At 33.6% G+C, this 23,554-nt stretch overlaps 1 protein-coding gene and 1 non-coding gene across 2 annotated transcripts in view; both read right to left on the bottom strand.

The window, feature by feature from the left end:
* Positions 1-23,554, bottom strand: part of Ppp1r42 (protein phosphatase 1 regulatory subunit 42) — a 51,847-nt gene that overhangs the window by 23,696 nt on the left and 4,597 nt on the right. The window contains exons 2-5 of the mRNA XM_076836151.2: positions 20,886-21,102; positions 17,956-18,122; positions 16,928-17,066; positions 15,482-15,598 (exon numbers count right to left, since the gene is read on the bottom strand). Of these exons, the coding sequence (XP_076692266.1) occupies positions 15,482-15,598; positions 16,928-17,066; positions 17,956-18,122; positions 20,886-21,014 (552 nt within the window). The 5' untranslated portion in view covers positions 21,015-21,102. The remainder of the gene's footprint in view (positions 1-15,481; positions 15,599-16,927; positions 17,067-17,955; positions 18,123-20,885; positions 21,103-23,554) is intronic.
* On the bottom strand, positions 13,247-13,353 carry LOC143382420 (U6 spliceosomal RNA). The gene has a single exon (XR_013088975.1). It is a non-coding gene; the product is annotated as a U6 spliceosomal RNA (small nuclear RNA).

Genomic DNA, 23,554 nt, shown 5'->3' with positions numbered 1-23,554 from the left:
GAACAGGTCACATAAAAGACAATGCTATACCTGGTAGACTGTAGTCTGGGTCAGCCCATGGAAACAACCTATTTAATTGAGAAAAAGATTGAAGAACATTTGTACAATGACAGTGCTATAGAACCTTCCCATAAGATATCAGCAGTTTCCAGGGCACTGTAGCTCCTATTAAGGAACAGGGGCAGGTATCCCGTGACAGAACTTCAGGGACCAATTCACTTGCTTTTTTTCTATAATGTACATTTATTCCTTTAAATGTGTTGTTTTCCATTTGTTGGAATCACAGCTAAAAATAACGTTTCTTCACTTAGACCAACTTCCTCACTTATACTTAGACCCTTTATAGAAAAGAGTACTGTAATTCATCCATGATGGCATTTTCATTGATCATTTAACCCAAATACTAAAGACTCGCCTTTGACCTATCCTCTAAGCTGTGTTTTCACACATCCAATTGTCTACCTGATATTTTCTCTGAAATGTTTCAGAAGCATCCCAAATTGTACATGACCAAAATTCATGATTTAATTCCACTGTCATGTATAACTAAAAGGAACAAATGAAAAATTTTTAAAAAACCCTATTTTTTTGAGTTTTGTATTTCCCATTGTACAAAGCCAAAGCCCAAGAAGCATTCTTGACCTCCTTTTCCACACTCCCTATATTCAACACAACCAAGTCTCATTCACTTTACTCCCTAAACAGCTCTACAATCTCTTTCTATGCCCACCCTATTAAGGTTTCCACCATCTCTCACTTCTTGATTAGCCTGGGCTCTTCCAATCTGTTCTTTTTATTATAAATATAAAGATATTTTCAAAATGCCAATCTCTAGTTACTTTATCCCTGGGCTTAAAACATTTGAAGTGGCTCCCCTGTTCTTAGTATAAAAACCTATGCAACCATCTACTCACCAGCCTTTGTATATAGTGTCACCTTCACCCTGTTTCCCATTCCTCATATTTATCACACTTCCACCTTCTTCAGAGTCTTTGCACATGTTATTTCTTTTGCTTATAAGTCCTTTTCTCCTCTCAGAGCCACCCAGCCACCCCTTCTCAGGGAAGCCTTCAGTGTCCTCCATTACTATAGGCTTTCAGAACCACCTACTTCTCTTTATGGTACTCATGCAATTTTACTTTTGTTTTTCAGGCAATTACACGTTAATAGTTATCTTCTTAATGCTGAGAGTTGCTCAGGGCCATGGATTATATCTGTTTTCTGCTTGCTATCATTTCCCCCATTGTCAAGCAAGTGCTGCCATGAAGTAGTTATTTTCAATGAATAGATAAGAGACTAATGAAATAAAATGACAGAGGGTGGGATGTTAGAATCCTGACAGGAGTTATAAGGCAGAAATAAGATGAAACTTGTTTCTGAAGAAGCTTCATGAAAAAAAGAAGGAAACAATGTATCTTTTCTTCTATTTCCTTCTCCACACACTCACTACTCCTTTCCTGTATATTCCGCCCAGAATTCCCTGCTCTGGATCAGCTTTAAACTAGCGTCTGCTTTGAAGAGATGAGTGCAGGGTTAGAGGATCATAGAGTAAGGCATCCCTGACAACTGTACGTCTAGAGAATGAGAAGAGGGAAGGGAATGAAATCTCAATAAGGAGGGACAGAAATCATTTGGCCATTTAACTTCTTACAGGTGTCTGGCTACTAATACAGGCGCTTCCCTGTGGTTCTTGGACACTGAATTAGCTAGGGTATGGTCATCATTTGAGGATGCTTATTTCGTAATGACCCAATTCTCTCTTCTTTTTCTTTTATTTCTATGGGGCTCAATGTTTCAGTTATCTGATAGTACTTTTTCCTTGCTACGTGTGTTCCTTTAAATTTTGGGGGGAAATTTCTTTTTCACTACTTAAGCCAGAATCTGATTGAAAGATTAAAAAGCTATTTAACCATTCTTAGAGACCATTATTTAAATTTTTTTTCTTAAAGCCAACACTTAAAAATGAGATTTCCAAGCCAGATGTGGTGGCGCATGCCAGTAAACCCAAATGGCTGGGGAAGCTGAGGCAGGAAGATCACAAGTTCAAAGCCAGCCTCAGCAAAAAGCGAGGTGCTAATAAGCAAATGAGTGAGACCCTGTCTCTAATAAAAATGTAAAATAGGGCTGGGATATGGCTCAGTGGTCAAGTGCCCCTGTGGTCAATCCCTGGTACCAAAAAAAGAAAAAAATGAGTTTTTCATGCCAAAAGACATTATAAATACAAATTATTTAACATTTTAGTTTAAAAGACTTCACAAAAATCCATGTACAAAATTGACTAATAGTATTGGGCAATCTATTATAATATTTAATAAAATGAGAATGACTAAAGTTGCTTTTATTGTATATTTGAATAATGACTTTAAATTTTAAAAGTTTTATTTTTAGAAATGATAGTGAAGTATCAGCAAAAGCAATGATTTTAAAGTAATGTAAGAATGACAGTTATTTCAGAAAGATAGGTACATAGATGACTGACTGATTTTTGTGTACAGGGTTGGGGATAAAATCTAGGCAAGCACTTTACCACTACATTGTTATTCCCTAAGCCCTATTTCATATGTTTTCTATAGGTGTATTTGAGAGAACCTACAGATGTCCATATAAAAGCAGCTGCTCAAAGTGCTAAAACCCTTAGATAATTATAATGGTTTTGTTAGGATTCTCTAATGATGTCCAGTCTTTTTCCCCATGGCACAAAGCTGTCTATTGCTGACATCTTTTAAGATGGATGTCAGTGACCTTATGTATGACAAAGAATTTCTCCCTCATAGTACAGAGTTTGATGCAAGTGAATTTGGGTCAACTTAAATGAACAACAACAACAACAAAAAGGAAAATTTAAAGTCCCCAAATAGAGACATTGACCTCAGAATACATACAAAGAGATAAGTTATTGGGGCTGGGTTTGTGGCTCAGTGGTAGCACACTTGCCATGCTTGTGCAAGGTCCTGGGTTCAATCTTCAGCACCACGTATAAATAAATAAATAAATAAAGGTATGGTATCCAACTGCCACTAAAAAATAAATATTAAAAAAAGAGACAAGTTACTATTATGATGCTGGGTTTCAATAGTTTGTCTTTTGACTAAGCCTTCAGAGAATGATTTAAAACGAACCACAAAAGGACATTTCTCATGTGTTCTGGGTAGTGTCTATATTCAGATACCTAATAAGCTGTGCCTATAGATTTTTAATTATTTGTGTTCTCATGCTAGAAGTAAGAGAGTTTGGAATTTCATACTCATTCATACTCATTTCATACTCATTCCCTGGATAAAAGCAACTTTAGGCATCCCAACCATTTGAACTTACAGAATGGCTTGTAATTTTTCCATAGATAGTTAAATATTTTTGTTACCTTATTCATTCATTCTATAAACATTTAGTAGTGCCTACTGTATGCCAGGTACTGGGCAGCAGTCATATTAATCCTGAAGTCAATAAATCAAAATTCTTTGCTCCAAAGACTTCCAGTTTGATGGGCAATACAGTAATATACAATATCAGAAACATATTAACCAGGTTTCTTTACCAACCATTCTTTATTTCTAAAATTAGATGTTAAAAAAGTTAAAAGTGGTATGGGATGGAGGTGTATCTCAGTGACAGAGTGCCCTGGATTTGATCCCCAGCACTGCCCAAAGTAAAAAGTAAAAATAAATAAATAAATAAAAAGTTGCACTCAACACAGTTTTGAAAAATGTCAAATAAGTCTGTAATGTTTACAATAAAACTCAAGAGTACCTTAGGACTTATAACAAAACAACTTCCAACTTCAGCTGTTTCTACACAAATTTACCTCCTTGTTGCTAAATAACAACAGCTATTTCTTGGTTTTAAATCTTACATATTTATCTACTGAATTCCTACTAGGAAAAATGATGATTTAATACTCATAAGTACCACCTCCAATCTCTATTACATTTCCTTTGTTCCACCACTGGGTCAACAGAATTATATATCAATAGAAAAGTAAACTAATACTCAGTAACTATACTATAAAACTAATATTCAGTAACTATAGTCTAAAGCTCACAACTTTACAGCTAAATATTGTTCACAGTTAAAGTACATACTACATCATGATAATGTCTTATTTTCTCTACAGTCAAAAAATGCTTAATTATTTGTTCAGTTTTCTATGTGCTTGTTACTAGTTCAGCCTGCTAAGGCAGGGGCTGGTTGCCCTTTAGCCTGATATATAGCTACTGCCCTAGGATCTCTCTTTAACCTCCTTCTGGGAATTTCCTTAGACTTTCTCCTATTTCCTAGATACACACCTTCCTTTTTCCTAGTTAACTCTCTTTTTAGGTAGAACACATTTCCCAAGAGCTGCCTGAGAAAGGGTATATGAGATAAATTTTTTTGAGAACTTGCATGCTTAATACTAACTAGTTTTATACTTAATAGTTGATTGAAAATTCAATTCAATTCAGGTTGAGAATATTTTTCCCTGAAATTTTTAATTTTTTAAAAAATTATTTTTATTTTTTTGTACCTGGGATTGAACTCAGGGGCAGCACTTGACCACTGAGCCACATACCTAGGCCTATTTTATATTTTCTTTAGAGACAGGGTCTCACTGAGTTGCTTAGCACCTCGCTGTTGCTGAGGTTGGCTTTGAACTTGTGATTCTCCTGTCTCGGCCTCCTGAGCTGCTGGGACTACAGGGTTCTTTTTCTTTTTTTTTTTATTTATTTTTTTATATTAATTTTATTTTTTTTTCTAATTAGTTACACATGACAGCAGAATACATTTCATTTCGTTGTACACAAATGGAGCACAACTTATCATTTTCTGGTTGTACACAATGTAGAGTTGCATCATTTGTGTAATCATACATGTACCTAGGGTAATGAAGTCTTTCTCATTCCACCATCTTTCCTACCCCCATGCCCTCCTCCCTTGACTTAGTTGGGTATTTTGTAGCTGGAGCATTTCACAGTTTCTTTTTTCTTTTTCTTTCTTTTAAATATGTACTTTTAGTTGTAGTTGGACAGAATATCTTATTTTATTTATTTGTTTTTATGTGGTGCTGAGGATTGAATCTAGTGCCTCACACGTGCTAGGTGAGTGCTCTACCTCTGAGCCACAACCACAGCCCTTTCCCTCAAAATTTTAAAGGCACTGTTCTATAATTACCTTCTATATTGAAAAGTCTGAAAAATCCATTTGATTTTTGATTCTTTGTATTTTGATCCTCTTTTTCTCTGAAGAAGTCTTTAGGGTATTCTTCCTTCTTTCTCCTGGTGACTCCCAAAAATTTTAAGGAAAAACTCAGTGAGGGTCAGTTTTATCCAATGTGCTGGGCATTTTGGGAGAATGTTTCACTCTGGAAATTTATATTGTTTGGTTCTGAAATTTTTCTAAAATTATTTTAAAATCAACTATTGAATTATCATTTACATGCAACAAATTCATCCATTTAAATGACCAAACATATGCATTCATGTGACAATCACTGTAAAAATTAAGATACAGAACATTTCAGTCATCCCAAGAAATTCACTTATGGTCTTTTCCAGTCAGTCTCTTCCCATTCCCTTGATCAAGCACCAATGACCTCCTATGTGTTACTATATACATTTACTTTTATTTTTCTGAACTTTAGTATGAGGGCTGGGGATGTGGCTCAGTGGTAGAGTGTCTGCCTGGCATGCATGAGGCCCTAGCTTTGACCTGAGCACCACAAAAAAGAAAAATGTTTTAAATAAATGGTATATAAAATATTTAAGTTTTGCATATCACAATATTTAGTAAAAAGAGTTTAGTATAAATAGAGTCATCTTGTATGAACTCTTTCTTTATCTGGTTTATTTTACTTATTATATGTTTTCAAATTTGTCATTTTTTAAAAAAATTCATCATGTGCATCACTAGTTTGTCCCTTTTTAGTGCAGAGTTTTTACTGAAAGCCTTAAAAAAAAACCTCTGAAAGTATTATACTGTTTTATTTACAGGTAATACATAGTTGCCATAAAGCAAAGTTTATATATTTAGTTTTCCCACACCCTAATGAATTTCCACAACCCTTTAAGTTTTCAATTTTACAGATATTTTTCCATCAATAAGGTCAGGTATATATGATTTCTTTTTATAGGTAACTATAAGTTTAAGAGGGCTTAGACTATAAATCAGGTACCATTCAATCATAATAACATACAAAGATCTTCAAATAATCAGGAAAAAAGACTTTTAACATTATTGCTTAGTCTTATAAAATGATGAATTTCAACCAAACTGAAACCCGTATAGTTAGTCTTGTTTTTATATTCTTAGGTCATTCTTCTTCACAAATGATATAGGTAATGATGTAATTTTAAAATTAATTGTAAGCAAATTCAAATTTCTTAGTCAATGCACATATTCTCCTTTACCTAGTGTGCTACCTCAGAATTAATCCTCCTGGAGAAAGTAAACATCCCATATGATTAACACAAAAATAAAAACAAAGACCGTACACACAATGCAGAGCTTCATTTCTTCCTTTAAAAATTTTATAGGAATAAAAGTCCATAAAAACTGATTAAAATTTGACATTTTCACCTTGCTTTACTAACTATGAGGTAATAGAAGTATACAAAACAAATGTCCTTTATTATTTCTTTAATATAATAATATTATATTAAAAATACTACAATTATGTTTTATAAGTTATTTTCCAGCATCTTCAAGTAAGGGAACCAACTATGGTTCTCCCAGTAAGTAAATAAGAATAATCAGTCTGTTGGAACACAAAAGGAAGATGGAAACACAAAAGATAAATTGGCTTTGGCTTTTAATAACAAAAACCTAGTATGACACTGAAATTTCTGATTCAACAACATTAAGCTATTACTTTACCGATTAATTAGGAATTCTGAAACAGGCAATAGACCCACCCCCACCTCCACCCCCATTCAATGGGTAATATCTTCTTTTTGTTCTTTTGTTTTTTTCTTCCTTTTTGGTTATAGGCAGTTCAGTGCTTGCCCACTGCATAGTTTCAACTTTGCTCATGGTAATCTCAATCTTTATAGTAGACACAGTATCTAGCTTTGCTTTATATCCATCACACTCCATAATTTCACAGTTGAATGAAATTCCTTCTCTCTTTTAAATAAGACTTGTACATTTAACAATATACTATTTGCTTCTATATGACTCAGTTCTGAAAGTGAATTTTTAGCATATACTGAAATGGTGACTTTACCCCCAGTCTGTTGCTAGTTTTGTCTACAAGGAACAAATATTTTTCCAGCATTCTTTTTAGTCCACATGTGCTTCTCTGTTGTACAGTTTTCTTGGGATAAAACTGTTTAAACATCAGAGATTTTCTTTCTATAATAGCTCCAATAGTTCATCCCCTCTTGGAAAATAGGTACTCCAGAATGATATATACAGACTTTTTCTTTTTTAAAATTTTCAAATATGTAACAAATGTGGTTTTAGTATTATAAGTCTCTTGCTTATAAATCTTGGAATCAACGTGAGATTTTTTAATATAGCTTTAAATTTTTTTTTTTAGTTATTGATGGACATATGTCTATATTTTGTTTATTTATTTTCATGTGGTGCTGATAATCAAACTCAGTTCCTCACATGTTTGAGGCAAGCACTCTGCCACTGGGTCACAACCCCAGCCCTCAACTTGAGATTTTGAAGATAGTCTTTTTAAAAAAAAATTTTTTTAAATTTTAAATTTATAATTAATATGTAAAACATTAAATCTATACATATTGTGGAGTACCATGTGATGTTTTGATACATGTGTACATTGTATGATGTTTAAGTCAGGTTAAACGTGTGTCTTTCCTCAATATTTATCATTTATTTATTGTGAAAACATTCAAATTTCTTTCTTCTAAATTTCTGAAACAGAGTACATTATTATTTTTTTGAAAATAACCTTTTGAGATTTTACAGATAATCTTTTTTGCTGGGTGCGGTGGCACACACATGGAATCCCAGTGGCTCAGGAAGCTGAGGCAGAAGGACTACAAATGCAAAAGCCAACCTCAGCAATTTAGTGAGGCCCTAGTAATTTAGTGAGATGAGACCCTATTTTAAAACAAAATACAAAGAAAAGGGCTGGGAATGTGGCTTAGTAGTTAAGCATCCCTGGATTGTACAACAAAACAAAACAAAACTTTTTTCATTCCTAATTCCATTCTGTTGTGGTCAAACAACATACTCTGTATAATTTCAGTTCTTTAAAGTTTTGTAACTTGCTCTGTAGCTCAGAATATGGGAAATTTTGGTGAACATTTAATTCCTGTTGTTAGATGGAATATTGCATAATGGCAAATTATAGATCAAGATGCTGCCTCTCAGCCTCCTGAGTAACTGGGATTACAGGTGCATGTTATCATACCTGACCATCTTATTTTCTATCTCTATAATTTTAAATAATTCGTGTAATTGGAACTGAAGAATACTTTTTTTACTGGAGTATTTCAGTTAACATAATGTCTTCAAGGTTCATCTGTATGGTGTTGATTTGCCTTTCCATAATGACTAATGAATGATATTGAATATCTTTTTGCATGAGTATTGACCACTTGCCTATTTTCTTGGCAGAAATATCTTTTCAAGTCCTTTGAAAATTTTTAAATTGTACTGTTTGCTTGTTTGCTATTCATTTGTAAGAGTTCTTTAAATATTCTGGTTCTGCAGGGATAAAAATTCTTGTCGTGATGGTGGTACTGGGGATCAAACCCAGGGCCTTATACGAGGCAAACCAGGCCAGCACTCTACTACTGAGCTACATTCCCAGCCCTGAGATATAAATTTTTATGACCTTGAACTAGCCAAAAATTTCCAGTAAATTTTGGATAGGAAAGTGTGAATCCTCCAATTTTGTTGTTCTTTTCAAGATAGTTTTGACTGCTGTGGATACCTATTTTTTCAAAGGTATTTTCTATTCTTGCTCCTTTTTTCCTCCTAGAACTAAATGTTCGAATGCTTGTAATGACCTACTACAGTTAAGGTTCTGCTCATTTTTCTTTTCTTTCTCTTTTTTTCTTTTTTAGTGTTTATTTTCTTCCCACATTTCAATTTGTATGGGTCTAAATGCTATATCTTTTTTTTATGCTGTATCTTTTGACTTCACTCTTAATTCAGTCCAATGAATTTTTCATCTTAATATATTTTTTCAGCTTTAGAAGTAACTTTTTTCCTATTATATATCTTTTTGTGTTCATGATTTCTTTAAATTTGGAAGTACATTTATAATAGCTTTTTAAAAGTCCTGTCTTAGGGCTGGGGCTGTGGCTCAGTGGCACACGTGAGGCACTGGGTTCAATCCTCAGCATCACATAAAAATAAAATAAGGGTATTGTGTTCACCTACAACTAAATATATATGTATATAAAGTCCACTGTCCATTGCCAGTTTTGGTACTTTTTTCCTTAATGAATCTTTCTCCAGTTATGATTTACATATTCATGGTTCTTATTTGATGTCTCTCTCCATGCATAGTAGTCTGAAAAGTGTCTTCAGGCAAATAGCTGAGAAAATATAGTGCTCACCTGATTTGTTCTCCTTCTATGAGGAAACAGAGACCTGTGCTGCCCATTTTTCAATGTCTGAAAAAGTGTTTCACATATTTTGGCTAGTTTTTTATTTTGTGGAGAGTGATTCTGGCCCCGGTTACTACATTTTGGCCCATTATATAATTTTTCAATGTAATTTTCTTTCCCTACTCCCCTCTGCCCCCACCAACTATTTCTATGGCCCAGATGTATCCCCCAAAATCCATATGTTGAAATTTAATTGTTAATGTGATAAATTATGAGATGGGACCTCCAGGAAGTGAATATAATTCATAAGGGTAGAGTTCTCATTAATGGAGTAATGCCTTATAAAAGGCTGAGTTTGCTCTTTCTGTCCCTTATACCACATGAGGACACAGTGTTCATCTCCTCTAGAGGATTCAGCAACAAAGTGCAATCTTAGAAGCAGAGAGCTGGACACTAAATCTGCTGGTGCCTTGATCTTAAACTTCCTAGCCTCCAGAACCATGAGAAATAAATTTCTGTTCTTATAAATTACAAAGCCTGGGGCTGGGGATGTGGCTCAGTGGTAGAGCGCTCGCCTAGCATGCATGAGGCACATGCATGGGTTTGATCCTCAGCACCACATAAATGTAAAATAAAGATATTGTATCCAACTAAAAAATATTTAAAATAAAAATATTACCCAATCTCAGGTATTTTGTTACTCTTGTTAGTCATATGTTGGATTTCTTGAATTAATTTAAGTTTCTTTTTTACTTGTTCATTTTCCATTCTTTTTTATTTATTTTTTATTTTTGGAAGACTGCTTCAATTTTATCATTTAAACTTTATATGAATATTCAGTTTCTCCTTTTGGGGGCGGGTACCAGGGATTGAACTCAGGGGCACTCTACCACTGAGCCACATCCCCATCCCTATTTTGTATTTTATTTAGAGATAGAGTCTTGCTGAGTTGCTTAACGCCTCATAGCTCCTGAGGCTGGCTTTGAACTTGGGAACCTCTTGTCCCAGCCTCCTGAGTCGCTGGGATTACAGGTGTGCACCACTGTGACCAGCTTCCTATCTTATTTTAATTTCTAAGTTTTCTCTCTTATTTACTTAATGTTACTTTAATAAATAAGTAATGGAATTCTGTTTTATTTCAAGGTTGTGAATGCTTTTTCTCTTAGGATATTAATTGTGGGATTTAGTGGGAATTTTACTTTTTTTCTGCTTCTATGTGATCCATTTCTTCTGAGTTATTTTCTTTTTCTCTCTCTCTGGTTTTAGAAGCTCTTTTCACCTGTCTGCTGGTCTTGAGCTGTCCAGTCATTTAGCACAGTTAATAAGAGTTGTTTGTGTGTGTGTGTGTGTGCATCAAGTTTATTGACTGGCTGGTCTTATGATATAGTAATTGGTCAGGCATCTGTTATTTTCCCTGTGGGACCTTTAAGTGTTAAAATTGGATATGTTTTCTCTTGATAGTCAGGTTCCCTAAAGTATAGTCCTTCAACTCTTGCTTAGGGTTTTTAAGCCACACAAGGCCAGATTTTGGAAGTAGAGCCTGGTTTATGTGCATGAGAGGGAGGGAAGCACTGGCCCTCTAACATTTCAGTATTTAGTCTTACACTAAATTCTCATTTTTTCAACTTACCCTCTGCTGTGGTTTTTAACCCGTAGTCTCTCCCGTTCAACTTTGTCACAGATTAAATTTGTCCCTTATAAGTTTGTTGTTAAAGTATTCTATCTAGGCAGTCTTTTTAATTTTCCCTCCTCTTGCCCTTTAGCTTATACATTGAAAGTTCAGGTATAGGGAAAGTATTTCCCTTGTAAGCCCTGAAAGAAGTTTCTTAAACTATAAAATGGTATATGATGTATAATATATACCAATTACTGTTGCTATAACAAAATGCCTGATGCTGGGTAAGGTATAAAAAAAAGAGATTTATTTAGGTCACAGTTTTGGAGGTCCAAGAGCATAATGATAGCATCTGCTTTGCTTTGGTGGGAACTTTCTGGCTATATCACAAGTCAGATGGCATCACGGTAGAAGCCCAATTCAAAAGTGAGAGATCACATTGTAAGACAGGAAGCCAAGAGATTCAGGGGTCAAGCTCACTTTTTTTTTTTTTTTAAATAACAACTCATTCTCAATTAACCTAGGTCCCTCAAGAATATAATCCTTTCTGTAGGTGGCTTCAATGACCTAATCACTTTAAAAAAAATTTTTTTTAGTTGTTGATGGATCTTTATTTTATTTATTTATATGTGGTGCTGAGACTTGAACCCAGTGCCTCACACATGCTAGGCAAGTGCTTACCACTGAGCCACAACCCACTTTTTTTTTTTTACCAGGTTCTACCATCTCAACACTTCCACACCAAGGACCCAGTTTCTAGCATATGAACCCTTGAGGGACAAACTCAAACCATGTCACATGGAAAGATATTTCAAAAAACAATGCAATACCCCTGTACTCTAAATAGTCTTCTAAATAGTTTCTAAATGTTGGTGTATTTCTGTGCTTGGTTTTGACCTTATTTATTCACCCAGTCCCATGGCTCTAAATATCATATGAATGCTGTTGACTCTCAAACTTATCTATCTTACCTCTCCATTGAACTCCAGGATATCTATTTGACATGTTCATTTCAATATCCAATAGGCAATTCAAGAGAAGGAATTTATTCCTTCCCTAGTAGCCCCAATTCATAAAGGCTTCTACTGTCTATCCAGTTCCTCACACAAAAATCTGTTAATCAATCTTGAGTCTTCTCATTTCTATATGCCTATTATATGCCTCATTTCTACATCCTACTCATAAATAAGTTCCAGGAATTCTATCTAAAAATATACCTCCAATCTACCCACTCTACTTCATCACTAAGCAACCATCTTCTCTTACATCTTCTCTTACTTAGCTTCTACAACAGTGTCCTGATATATTTGCTGTCACTCTTGAAACTCATTTTTCACATAGTAGAGAAATCCTTTTGAAAAATATAATCCTTTTGATGGCTTTGTGGTGCACTTAGAATGAAATTAGAACTCATGATTATGTCCTAAAAGGACCCTTATGATCTGGCCCATATACTTTTCTTTCTAATATCACATTATTCTGTTGCCTCATTATTCACTCAACAATTATTTATTGAGCAACTGCAATTATGTCAGAAATTGAGCTGGGATCCTCTCACAGTGTACTGGTCTTTTTTTTGATTCCTTGGACACTCCAAATTCTCTTCAGCCTCAGAGCTCTTGCATCCGCTATTCCTTGTGGCTGGCATGTTCTAACCCTACCTCTTTGCACATCTTCCCTTTCTCATTTTTAAGATCTCAGTGTAAATGTTATTTCCTCATAGGCTTATCTTGATAACTTCATTTAAAATATCCACTGATTTTTTATTATGTAATCCTATATAATTTCTTTTGTTTCACTTTCCACAATCTTCTTTTTGTATTTTCTTATGCCCTACTGTAAAATATAAGTTTCTTGAGGACAGAGACCATATCTGTTTCTTATTTATCATGGAAAATGATAAAGTATGTCCCGGTGCCTAGGACACAATTCACTAGGAGCCTAAAATAGTGCCTGTTATATAAAATATAATAAATATTTTTGAATAGATTTTTTTTACAAATATTGCATATTTTTATTGATAAAACATAACATTCTCAGGGAATGTGAAATATGAAAACATCCATAACACTCTAGTATTTCCTCTTAGGTATTTAAGTACACTAAATGCAAATGTGCTTGTCAAAGAAAAAATATGGAACGCTTCACGAATTTGCGTGTCATCCTTGCGCAAGGGCCATGCTAATCTTCTCTGTATCGTTCCAATTTTAGTATATGTGCTGCCGAAGCGAGCACTTGAATAGATTTTTTGATGGGGAGCTTCAGGAAAAGCAACATAGAGGACATTGAATTCAATCTTGAAAATGATGTGGTTATTCAGATATAAGTTGTTAGATTTTGGTTACAATTTTATTTTGGCTGTTAGTAACATGGCCTGAGTAATCATTGTAGACAAAACAGTTTGATCGCAAAGTCATGCAGGAAATAATCAACTGGGATCACTTGGAGTCTAGCAGTTTTGTCCTGTTATCAAACTTTCCTTCTCTGTTCAGAGTTAAAAGCATAATAGAATAAGACTTTAAAAGTAATGGCAGGGCTGGGGTTGTAGCTCTGTGGTAGAGCACTTGCCTAGCATGTGTAAGGCACTGAGTTTGATCCTTAGCACCACATAAAAATAAACAAATAAAATAAAGTCATTCTGTCCATCTACTACTACAAAAAAATTTTTAAAGTAATGGCGATAACTAAAATGAATCTTGATAATTATGATAATTAATAACTATATTTAGATGCTTTAAGACATATTTATATATTCACTACTTATTGCAGATTATTTACTAAGCACTGTGCTTTGAACCTGGGTTCAGAAAAACATTTAGGGAAAATACTTATCCTGTATGTAAGATTGATGCCAATTTGGGAGACTGAAATTTTCCACTATTCTCTCCTAAGGCAAAATTCTTTGCTTGACCACCATTTCCATTTCTTATAGGGTAAATATGGGACATGGTACACAGCCCAGGTCTTCTATGCTCAATTAAAAAACCAATTATTCCAAGTTCTGTCACTTTGAGTAGAATCATATGTTTGAGTAGAATCATATATATATATAGTTTAAAAACATAAAGACAACTCATTCTGCCAAAAAGTCATATTATTGTCACAAATACTGTAGTATCATAGGAAAATTAAAATTCTGGTAACAAACATAAAATGCCCAATAAATAAGACTAGAAGATAACTCTAAAATTTAAATATTTTTGAGTTTAGAATTTGCCTCATGAAATACTTATCTCTTTCATGTTGTTAAGTTGAAACAACTAATGAGTTGGACCTTCCTGTGTGGTCTTTTTTAAACATTTACCCTGACCAGTGGAATTTTGGATATTTCAAGGAATTCATTTGAACTAGAATCTGTATATTTATTCTCACAATTTACTGCTTATAGCAGTTATGGGATGGATCAGTTAATAGATCTAAATTTGAAAATAAAGCTGATGCTGTTTGAAAGTAGTTCTGAAAATATGAGCTCTGTTTGTGGGATAAAGAAGCCCATACTTTCTCCTGCAGTTCCTATGTCAATATGTCAAGAAATAATACCACAGCGCATCCCACTGCCAAAACAGAAACTTTGAGGTCATAGCAATGGCTCAGCTCACAGGTAATTATTTCTAGGAAGCCTCGCCTAGCCCTAGGCTGTTATGTTAGGTTACCATACTAAACAGAATGACACTGTAGTATCATTTCTCCTTTACTGTAAGTTTCTTGAGGCCTGGAACTGAATCGTTCCTTCCTCTGTGGTACAGTGCCTGATACATATGTAGGCACCCAATACATATTCAAATAAATGAGTAACTAAATGAATGAGCAAAATATGATATAACATGGCACAAATATAGCTAGTACAAATTAGAACAAATTCAATACCCAGGATACTTCTTCAAATAGGAGCAACCAGGAGAACGCTCAGGTGTAGTCACAGTTACTAGAAGTTCATTCATTGGGAGATCAAAGTTAAGGGCAAGAAATATAGTCTAGAAGGAAAAGTTTCATGGTTTCATGATGCAGACAGGAAAAAGCATACAATTTCTTCTTAGAGAAAGTTTTATTCTATTGGTAAAAGATGGAGGAATTGGGATATGGAGAAGAAAACCAGGTAATAGAACAGAATTATACAAATAAATGCAATAAAAAGTAGAGATTCCCACTTGAATCAAAGTGTGAAATATGATATGTCAAGAACTATGTAATGTTTTGAACAACCAACAATAAAAAAATAAATTAAAAAAAGAGATTTATAAGATAGTTTTAAAATGGATCCAAACTAGATTTTTAAAGTGATAGATTTTATATATATTTCAAAACATACTTTTCTATTACCATTTCATGTAAATAATTTAAAATTAATTTTTCTTTATACTACCTTTATATGTATAATTTGGTTGTCCACTGCTGTGAGGTGATTAAGATTCTCCAGTATTTCTAAGTCTCTTATGTCATCAATATTATTGTTGCTGATATTCAGTATGGAGAGGGATTTCTATAAGAAAAATAACTAAATTAGCATTAGTAAATAGTTTAAATACTATACATAGGAACGAGAAATCCTAATTCTTAAGAAGTTTTTAAAGATTTGTTTTGCTTTTTATGCAAGAAAATAAAAATCATGGAGATTTTGTTTTAGTGCTGTATTTTTTTCAGATGGAACTTTCAGAACTTAGTATGTGATGTAAATTTGGGTTCTGCCTGTAGTTTCTCCATAAGTCTTATTTTCCTCTTCCATAAAATAAGATTAATATACAGAATAAAGAAGTCAAGAATAAAAAAATAAAAATATGCCCTCCAAATACAATGTTAAAAATATAAAAATGCTTATTGCAATTTAAACAAATTATATTTTGTGCTAAATACCACTAAGATTTGTGCTTTACATAGGAAGAGATAATTTTTATCTCTGTTTTTCTGAAGAGGAAGCATGACCAAGCATGAACAAATATCTGGCTTTTATATTTGTATTTGCCTTTCTATAGTGGTTTCTCTTTACTGTCCATATATTCAAAAGCCACTTGAAATAGTAATAACCTAATTAGTAAGAATCATGATATTAGCTATTAATGAGGATATAAATATACAATATGGCAACACTAAATTAAAGTCATCTTAATTCTGAGGCACAGAAATCTCTACCAAGATTGAGTCCACCACTAAGGATCTACACATACCAACTTTTAGAAAATATATTTCCTGATAAATTTAAAGACCTAAAATAAAACTGAAAAAAATTATGCCTCATATTTAGAATTTCAGATCTGCTTGAGTTTATATAAAAATTGAGCTAGCAAAAATGTTCAGTGGTGTTTTCCAGTAAAAGTAGCCATCCCTACAGTGTGGTCAGTCTAATTGGATCAGATGAGGTAGAGCGGTGGTTGTTGACAGCTGATTATGAGGAGATGGGATAGAAACTAGTTAATTTCTCTGCATTGTTTAAAAGTGCCAAATAATTGTACATTCCTTTTTCCTTAGGCTTTTCCCTAAAATTTAAAATTTTAAGCCACAGGAATCACCAAGGCCCAAATTATGAATGAATTAACATCTGTATTAGAACTTAAATAACCTTACATAACCTTTTCATATCCTAAACTTACATAACCTTTTCAAATCCATTTACTCTAAGAGTTGGGCACTACTATTTATAGTATTATGATTCTGAGACATTATGTGGGAAAATCAGCTTCAGTCCTCAAGCAGACAACCAGTCACACAAACAGAAAGAGCATGTACAGTGTCCAAATTTCCCTCCCATGTTCCTGTTTCATTATAACTTGTTAACCACTATATTCTTTTTCAAAATATTCAAGTATGGCCTTACTGCCAGAGAACGAAGAGTTCTTGGATCAAATAGAAGCTTTTCTCCAAGGGGAAGCTTCTGACTCTCAACATGAAGTTCCCTTAGTTCTTCCAATCCTTCCAAACCTTCTATGACAGCAATGTAATTGCCTCCCAGATATCTGAAACATAGACATAATTCTAAATAGACTTTGAGAATGCCATGGTCTTTATACATGATAAAAGTGTAAGACATCATTCAACTGTGTGAAAACTATATACAGAGAATACTGTGTTTATATTGAATCTATGAATGGTTCATCCAAATAACAATAAATTATATTCTTACACTTAAATTAGTCTAAAAATACATTTTTATTTTTTCTAAAAGTGAGAATTGAAACAGTCCATAGTAAACTATCTACCAGGTCTTTTCCTGTGTTAGGGTATAGAGAGTCACCTGGGTTGTAGGCTTAAAAATGAAGATTTGGGGGCTTAACTACCAGAAATTCTAGATATCTAGGTTGGAACACAGTAATCTGCATTTTTAATGAGCATTCACCACCCGACTCTTATTGACCCCATTACAAAGCCATTGGTCCCCTTTTGTGAATTTGGATCTTATAGGTGGTAAATGCCTTTTTACAATGAAATATATGTGAACATGATCAAATTTATGACCTTGACCTTTTGAGATGTGATTCTGAAAGGCACAGAACTTATCTGGGCTCCATGGAAACTTTTTTCACCAGTTAAGTCACATGAGGATGTTTTAGGTGTCCCTATAAGCTCACAATACAACTTACCCCACCAAGAAAGAAAGGTTTATCAAGCTTAGTAAAACATAAATTGTTGAGTATTACCTGTGAAACAGCTTATTTCATATGAATAATAGTATATAAGAAAATAAAAATCGAGGCCTGTTCCACAAAACATATGTGAGAATCAGACTCAATTACATATTAAATTTACTTGTGAAACAATGCAGAAAATGGAAATGCATGCCTGCATAAAATCTATACTGTAAGGATGACAAGCAGTTAACATTATTAAAAAAATAAAAGCACTTACAGTTTTTCCAGTTTCTTTAATGATCTGAGGTTCTCTATATATGAAATACAATTGTTTTGTAGATATAGATGGGTCAGATTTGTGGCATAGTTCAGGTTAGTGATTTCACTAATACGATTATCATATAAATATAAAACGCTAAGATTTTTGCAAAGAGAGAGGTCTTCCTAAAAGGAAAACAACAATCAGTTAATTTCCTAAAATCTTAGAATTTTGTTTTTCAGAAAGTTTTTCATATGAACATTCTATAAATTTCCCTAGGGTTAATATAAAAGAAAGAAAAATATTTCTCTATTCTTGGCAGTCAAAATGAGACTAGAATGATTACAAAATAAGTTCTAGGATTTAACATTCTGTAATTATATCAGTAAAATTGTATTTGTTAAGATTTTCCCCAGTGCAAGCAATTTTCTTGGAAGCAATTAGGGTCCTCTGAAGGTAGAAGCATTTAACAAATTATTGTTCCAACATTATAAGGCCAGGCTTGGGGCTGGGGTTGTGGCTCAGTGGTATAGAGATCGCCTAGCAAATGCGGGGCCCTGGGTTCAATCCTCAGCACCACATAAAAATAAATAGATAAAGATATTATGTCCAACTACAACTAAAAAATAAATTTAAAATAAATAAGTAAAATAAAGGCAAGCTTACTCTTTCTGTGTGTTTGTAAGTAAATAGCTTATAATACTGAAAATCAGAAGTCATCCAATATTGAAGAATAATGGATTAATTAAAAATATAATAATGCTATTGTAAAACCATTAAATACTCTTATTATTTCTATAGTAATATCTTAAAGATTTAATAATACATAATTAAATGTATTTATGACCCAGTTTTGGAAAAATATATTACTACATGTCTAGAAAAAACTGAAAGGATATCACCTAAGTATTAAAAATAAATATCTCTAACTGGTAGGGTTACATTCCTTCTTCTTATTTATATTTATTACAAAAACTTTTTTGTGTGTGTGCTGGGGGATCAAATCCAGGATTTGTGCATGCTAGGCACTCAACCACTGCACTATACTCCCAGTCCTGTTTAGTTTGTATTGAGATAGGGTCTTACTAAGTTGCTGAGGCTGGCCTTGAACTTTTAATCTTCCTGCCTTTGCCTCCCAAGTGAAAAAGATCATATATGCGTGGCACCACATCCAGCTAAACACCAATTACTTCTGAGATAAGAAGAAAACTGAAGTTAATTTTAAAAGACTGTTATTTCTTGGGTCTGGGGTTGTGACTCAGTAGCAGAGCACTTACCTAGCACATGCAAAGCCCTGGGTTCGATCCTCAGCACCATATACAAATAAATTAAGGTTTTTTTTTTTTAATAGACTGTTATTTCTTGATTGGTGGCAGAATTATCCTAGAGTAATTCTCCTTACAGGAGGGAGAGGGAAATTCTGCTCAAAAAATGTGTCAGTCTTCACTAACATCACATTTTGGGAACTTTTAAGTTTATAACTTCTTCTCATTTTATAACTTCTTCTCATTTGGATTACTTTTAACTAGTTGGCTTTCCTCCTGACAAAGATCATACAAGCTGGAGAAATATGTATAGACTGTTTTGAGGATAAAAGACCTTTAATAAAGGCTCTTTGGGACTTTCTGGAGAAAGCAGTCTTGTATGGTATGATAAGGTAGAGAGCTCTGAGCAACAAAAGAGAAACATGAGGTTTGGGGCAGCTGAATCCTTGAAGAGAAGGATCATCAGGGAACCATAAATGATAGAACATAGGAGTGGATTGTGGATCTACAAAAACAACCACAACAAAACATTTTTTTTCTTTTTCGATATTAGGCATTGAACTCAGGACCTTTCATGCTAGGCAAATGATCTACTGCTTTGCTATGCTTTTCCCACTCAAAATATTTTTAACGGACAGTTTTTGCCTGGGGCTTTGGTATTTAATTCAGCCATTCATTAGACAAAGGTTTTAACATGAGTCAGGTATTATATTATAGGGGGTTTAGAATGATGTGTGTAAAACAGACATGATCCTTGCCCTCATATAGTTTCTATGTTTCTGAGAAATTTTCTCTCATCTGTAGTCTTTAAGACATACTAGGGTCTACAGATACCAATACAAATGATCCCAAAGAGTTATTTCAGCCTTTACAGTTTCCTAAATTAAAGCCAAGAAAGAATTACCTTAGCACTGAGAAAATGTAATTTCAGAACATATCCAAGTAAACATATTCTTGTCTGATAAAACTAAACCACTCTCGGGGCTGCAGTTGTGGCTCAGTGGTAGAGTGCTTGCCTAGCATGTGTGAGTCACTGGGTTCAATCCTCAGCACCACATAAAATAAATAAATAAAATAAAGGTATTGTGTTCATCTACAACTAAAAAATATTTTTAAAAAACTAACGTAATCTAACACACACACACACACACACACACACACACACACACACACATACACATACATAACCAGTTAAATTATGTGCAAAAAATTTCAGGTGAACTTTTTTTGTGGGTGGTTGTTGCTTAGGATCCAACCCAGGGTCCTGGGCATGCTAAGCACACACTCTTTACCACTGAGTTATATCCCTACCCCCACAGTTGAACATAGTCACATAGTTATTTCATAACATTTTGATATGTAAAATATTATATTCCAAGGCTCTGAAATAATACAAAAACATCTCTGAAATTATTTTCAAATCCATAGAGTACTGTAGGGGAACAGTAACAATAATATCTAACATATAATTCATGAAAATCACAATGGTACATTTTATAGAAAATAAGTTTGATATCACAGAAGGAAATTAAAATGAAAACATACTATAAAACTTACTGGTAGAAATATAGTTAATAAATTTAATTAATAATAGAGTTAATATGTTAGATATGCCCTCAGACAAATTTCTAAACTTTACATTGTTAATTATATAAAAATAAGAAATAATTTCAGAGTTCTTACAATTGCATCTATATTTTTGTCTGAAAAATTTATATGAGTTAATTTCTTCAGGCATTGTGCAACGGTTTCTTCTTTTCGGGGTTTAAGATTGCTGTTTTTGGCAATTAGTTCCAAGGTCAGTCGAACCATGATTTCTCTATAAACCAAACTCTCAGCAATAGCTCTGTTTTGATATCATGTCCAGAAGCAGGTTCAGATATTGTTTATTTCCAATTTTCTAAAAATTAAAGAAAAATGGAATATTATGATATCACATAGCAATTTAGGAAAGGTTATTTTGATTTAGTCTTTTTTTTTTTTTTTGCAGTACTAAGGATTGAACCTAGGAGCACTTCAGCACTGAGCTACATTCCTAGCCCTTTTAGGTTTTTTTTTTTTTCTTTTTTGAGACAGGCTCACTATGTTGCCCAGGCTGATCATAAACATGTGATCTTCCTGCCTCAGCCTCCCAAATAGCTGAGATTACAATTGTGTGCTACTGAGTCCGGCTTCTTTAATTTTCTTATATAAAACTATTTGATGAGTTAGTCCATAGACATTTTTATGAGCATTGAGGTATTTTCTAAGAGCATAAACTTAGATTTAAGATATCAAAATTAATTAAGTGCATAGTATTCATTTGTTTTTTACTTTTAAAACTTTTCCTCTCCTTGAGTAGTACTGAATTATTATTGTGGGCATCTTTTGAAGGATGATTTATTCTCTTTTGGAGTCAAAAAGGACCTCAAGGAATATTGTCTATTGTTCTCATGTCATAGAGGAAGAAATTTATCTGCAATTACTCAATCTAGAGGCAGTAGAGAATGGCATTAGATCTTCTGGCTCCTTTTCCCATAATAATCACAGTAAATCTATTTTCAAAATTTCAAAATCAGAACACATAAATTGAAAATCTTGAGTTATATAGAGGATAATGCTACAAAACACTTAAAAATGGAGGTAGCCTAGAAATTTTACTATGTTACTACTACTATAATCCTGAAAGAGGCAGCATAATGCAGTATTTCTCAATCCAGATTGGCTGGTTCAGATTTTGGCTTCACTGATCACTGGGGTTAGGCAGTCTTAGGCAGGTTATTTCAAATTTCTCATAAAATAAGGGACTGGGTCTTGGCTCCTCAGAGCTTCCTGAGGCCCTGGGTTCCATCTCCAGCAGAGCCAAAATGAAAAAATAAGAAACAAAATAAGAAGCTTGATATTATACTCAGGTATGTAAGAGGCTGAGACAGGAAGATTGCTTGAGCTCAGGAGTTTGAAGCCAGACTGTTGAATATGCAAGAACCTGTCTCAAAAGAATAAATAAGAAAAATGGTATCTACTTCTGAGATGGGAGGATCCAACTCTCCCCTAAGGAATACTGGCATATACCAGATACACTGGATCTAAATGTATTGAGTTTGCTAATATTTTATTTAGGATCTATTTTACCTATGCTTCTTTAGGGAATTTGGCCATTAATTTTTTTTTATACTTTCATGGTTGGGTTTTTGTATCAAAGCTAACTAAAATAGTTGACCTAACGGTAAGTGCTAGATTGAGTTTACTGGAGAAGACTGACTCTATATTGAATTTTACTACAGTTTCTCTAAAGGATCAAGGTTTTTATTCTCTGTGGGTGAATCATACCAAGAGAAGTTCTTCATAACCAGATCATCACTTACACAAACTTTTTCAAGCCAATGGATATAACTGCTATTTCTTATATTTCACCTGGTTTTGCTATTTTTGTTTTTATAAGTAATTTTTAGAACAAACACATTTCTATCTGATACTAATCTTCCTTTCATTGATTATATCTGTTGCAAGTATCTTTTTTCAGACCATGGGTAGTCTATTTGCTCCATAACTCTCTTTTTCTTTGAATTCTTTTTTTTTTTCTCAACTTCAACCTACTTTATCAGTGACTTTTAGGAAGACAGAAAATATCCACATTGCACGTGAAAGAGACTGAGAGAATCAGTTCTATAGAATGTAGATGCAAGATTCAAAACACAGTTAACAGTCTCCCCGGCTGACTAGAGTGGACAGAACAAAACTTAACAGGGAAGAAATATGAAGTCTCACATCGGTTACACATCCACATTTTTACTTATTACCATATTAATGACTGTTGTATTCTGCTACCATTCCTAACCCCTACTATCCCCCCTCCCCTTAATTTTTTGAATTCTTTTTTTAATGGTATTTTCTAAAAACTAGAATGTTTTTGAACATTAGCCAAGTGCATAATTTTCCTTTCGCTCATGTTTTGTGCTTTTTGTGTCTTACTTAGTAACTCTTTCCTTGATTTTAAAAGAATGACATAGCCGTGCACAATGGTGCAGGCCTCTAATCCCAGAGACTCAGGAGGCTAAGGCAGGAGGATCAAAAGTTCAAAGTTGGCCTCAGCTACAAAGCAAAGTTCTGAGCAACATAGTGAGATCCTGTCTTGAAATAAAAAATAAAAAGGGTTAGGGATGTGGCTCCATGATTAAGCATCCCTGGGTTTAATCCCTGGTACCAAAAAAAAAAAAAAAAAAAAGAAAAAGAAAAAAAGAAAGTCATCATACTATAGTGATATATATATATATATATATATATATATATATATATATATATATATATATATATATACACACACCCATGTTTTTGGCAGCATAGTTCACAATACCCAACTATGGAACCAGCCT

Source organism: Callospermophilus lateralis, chromosome 16 (genome assembly GCF_048772815.1).
Source record: "Callospermophilus lateralis isolate mCalLat2 chromosome 16, mCalLat2.hap1, whole genome shotgun sequence".
NCBI classification, from domain to species: domain Eukaryota; kingdom Metazoa; phylum Chordata; class Mammalia; order Rodentia; family Sciuridae; genus Callospermophilus; species Callospermophilus lateralis.
Note: the sequence above shows the minus strand (reverse complement) of the source record. Positions and strands in the feature narration are given on the sequence as shown.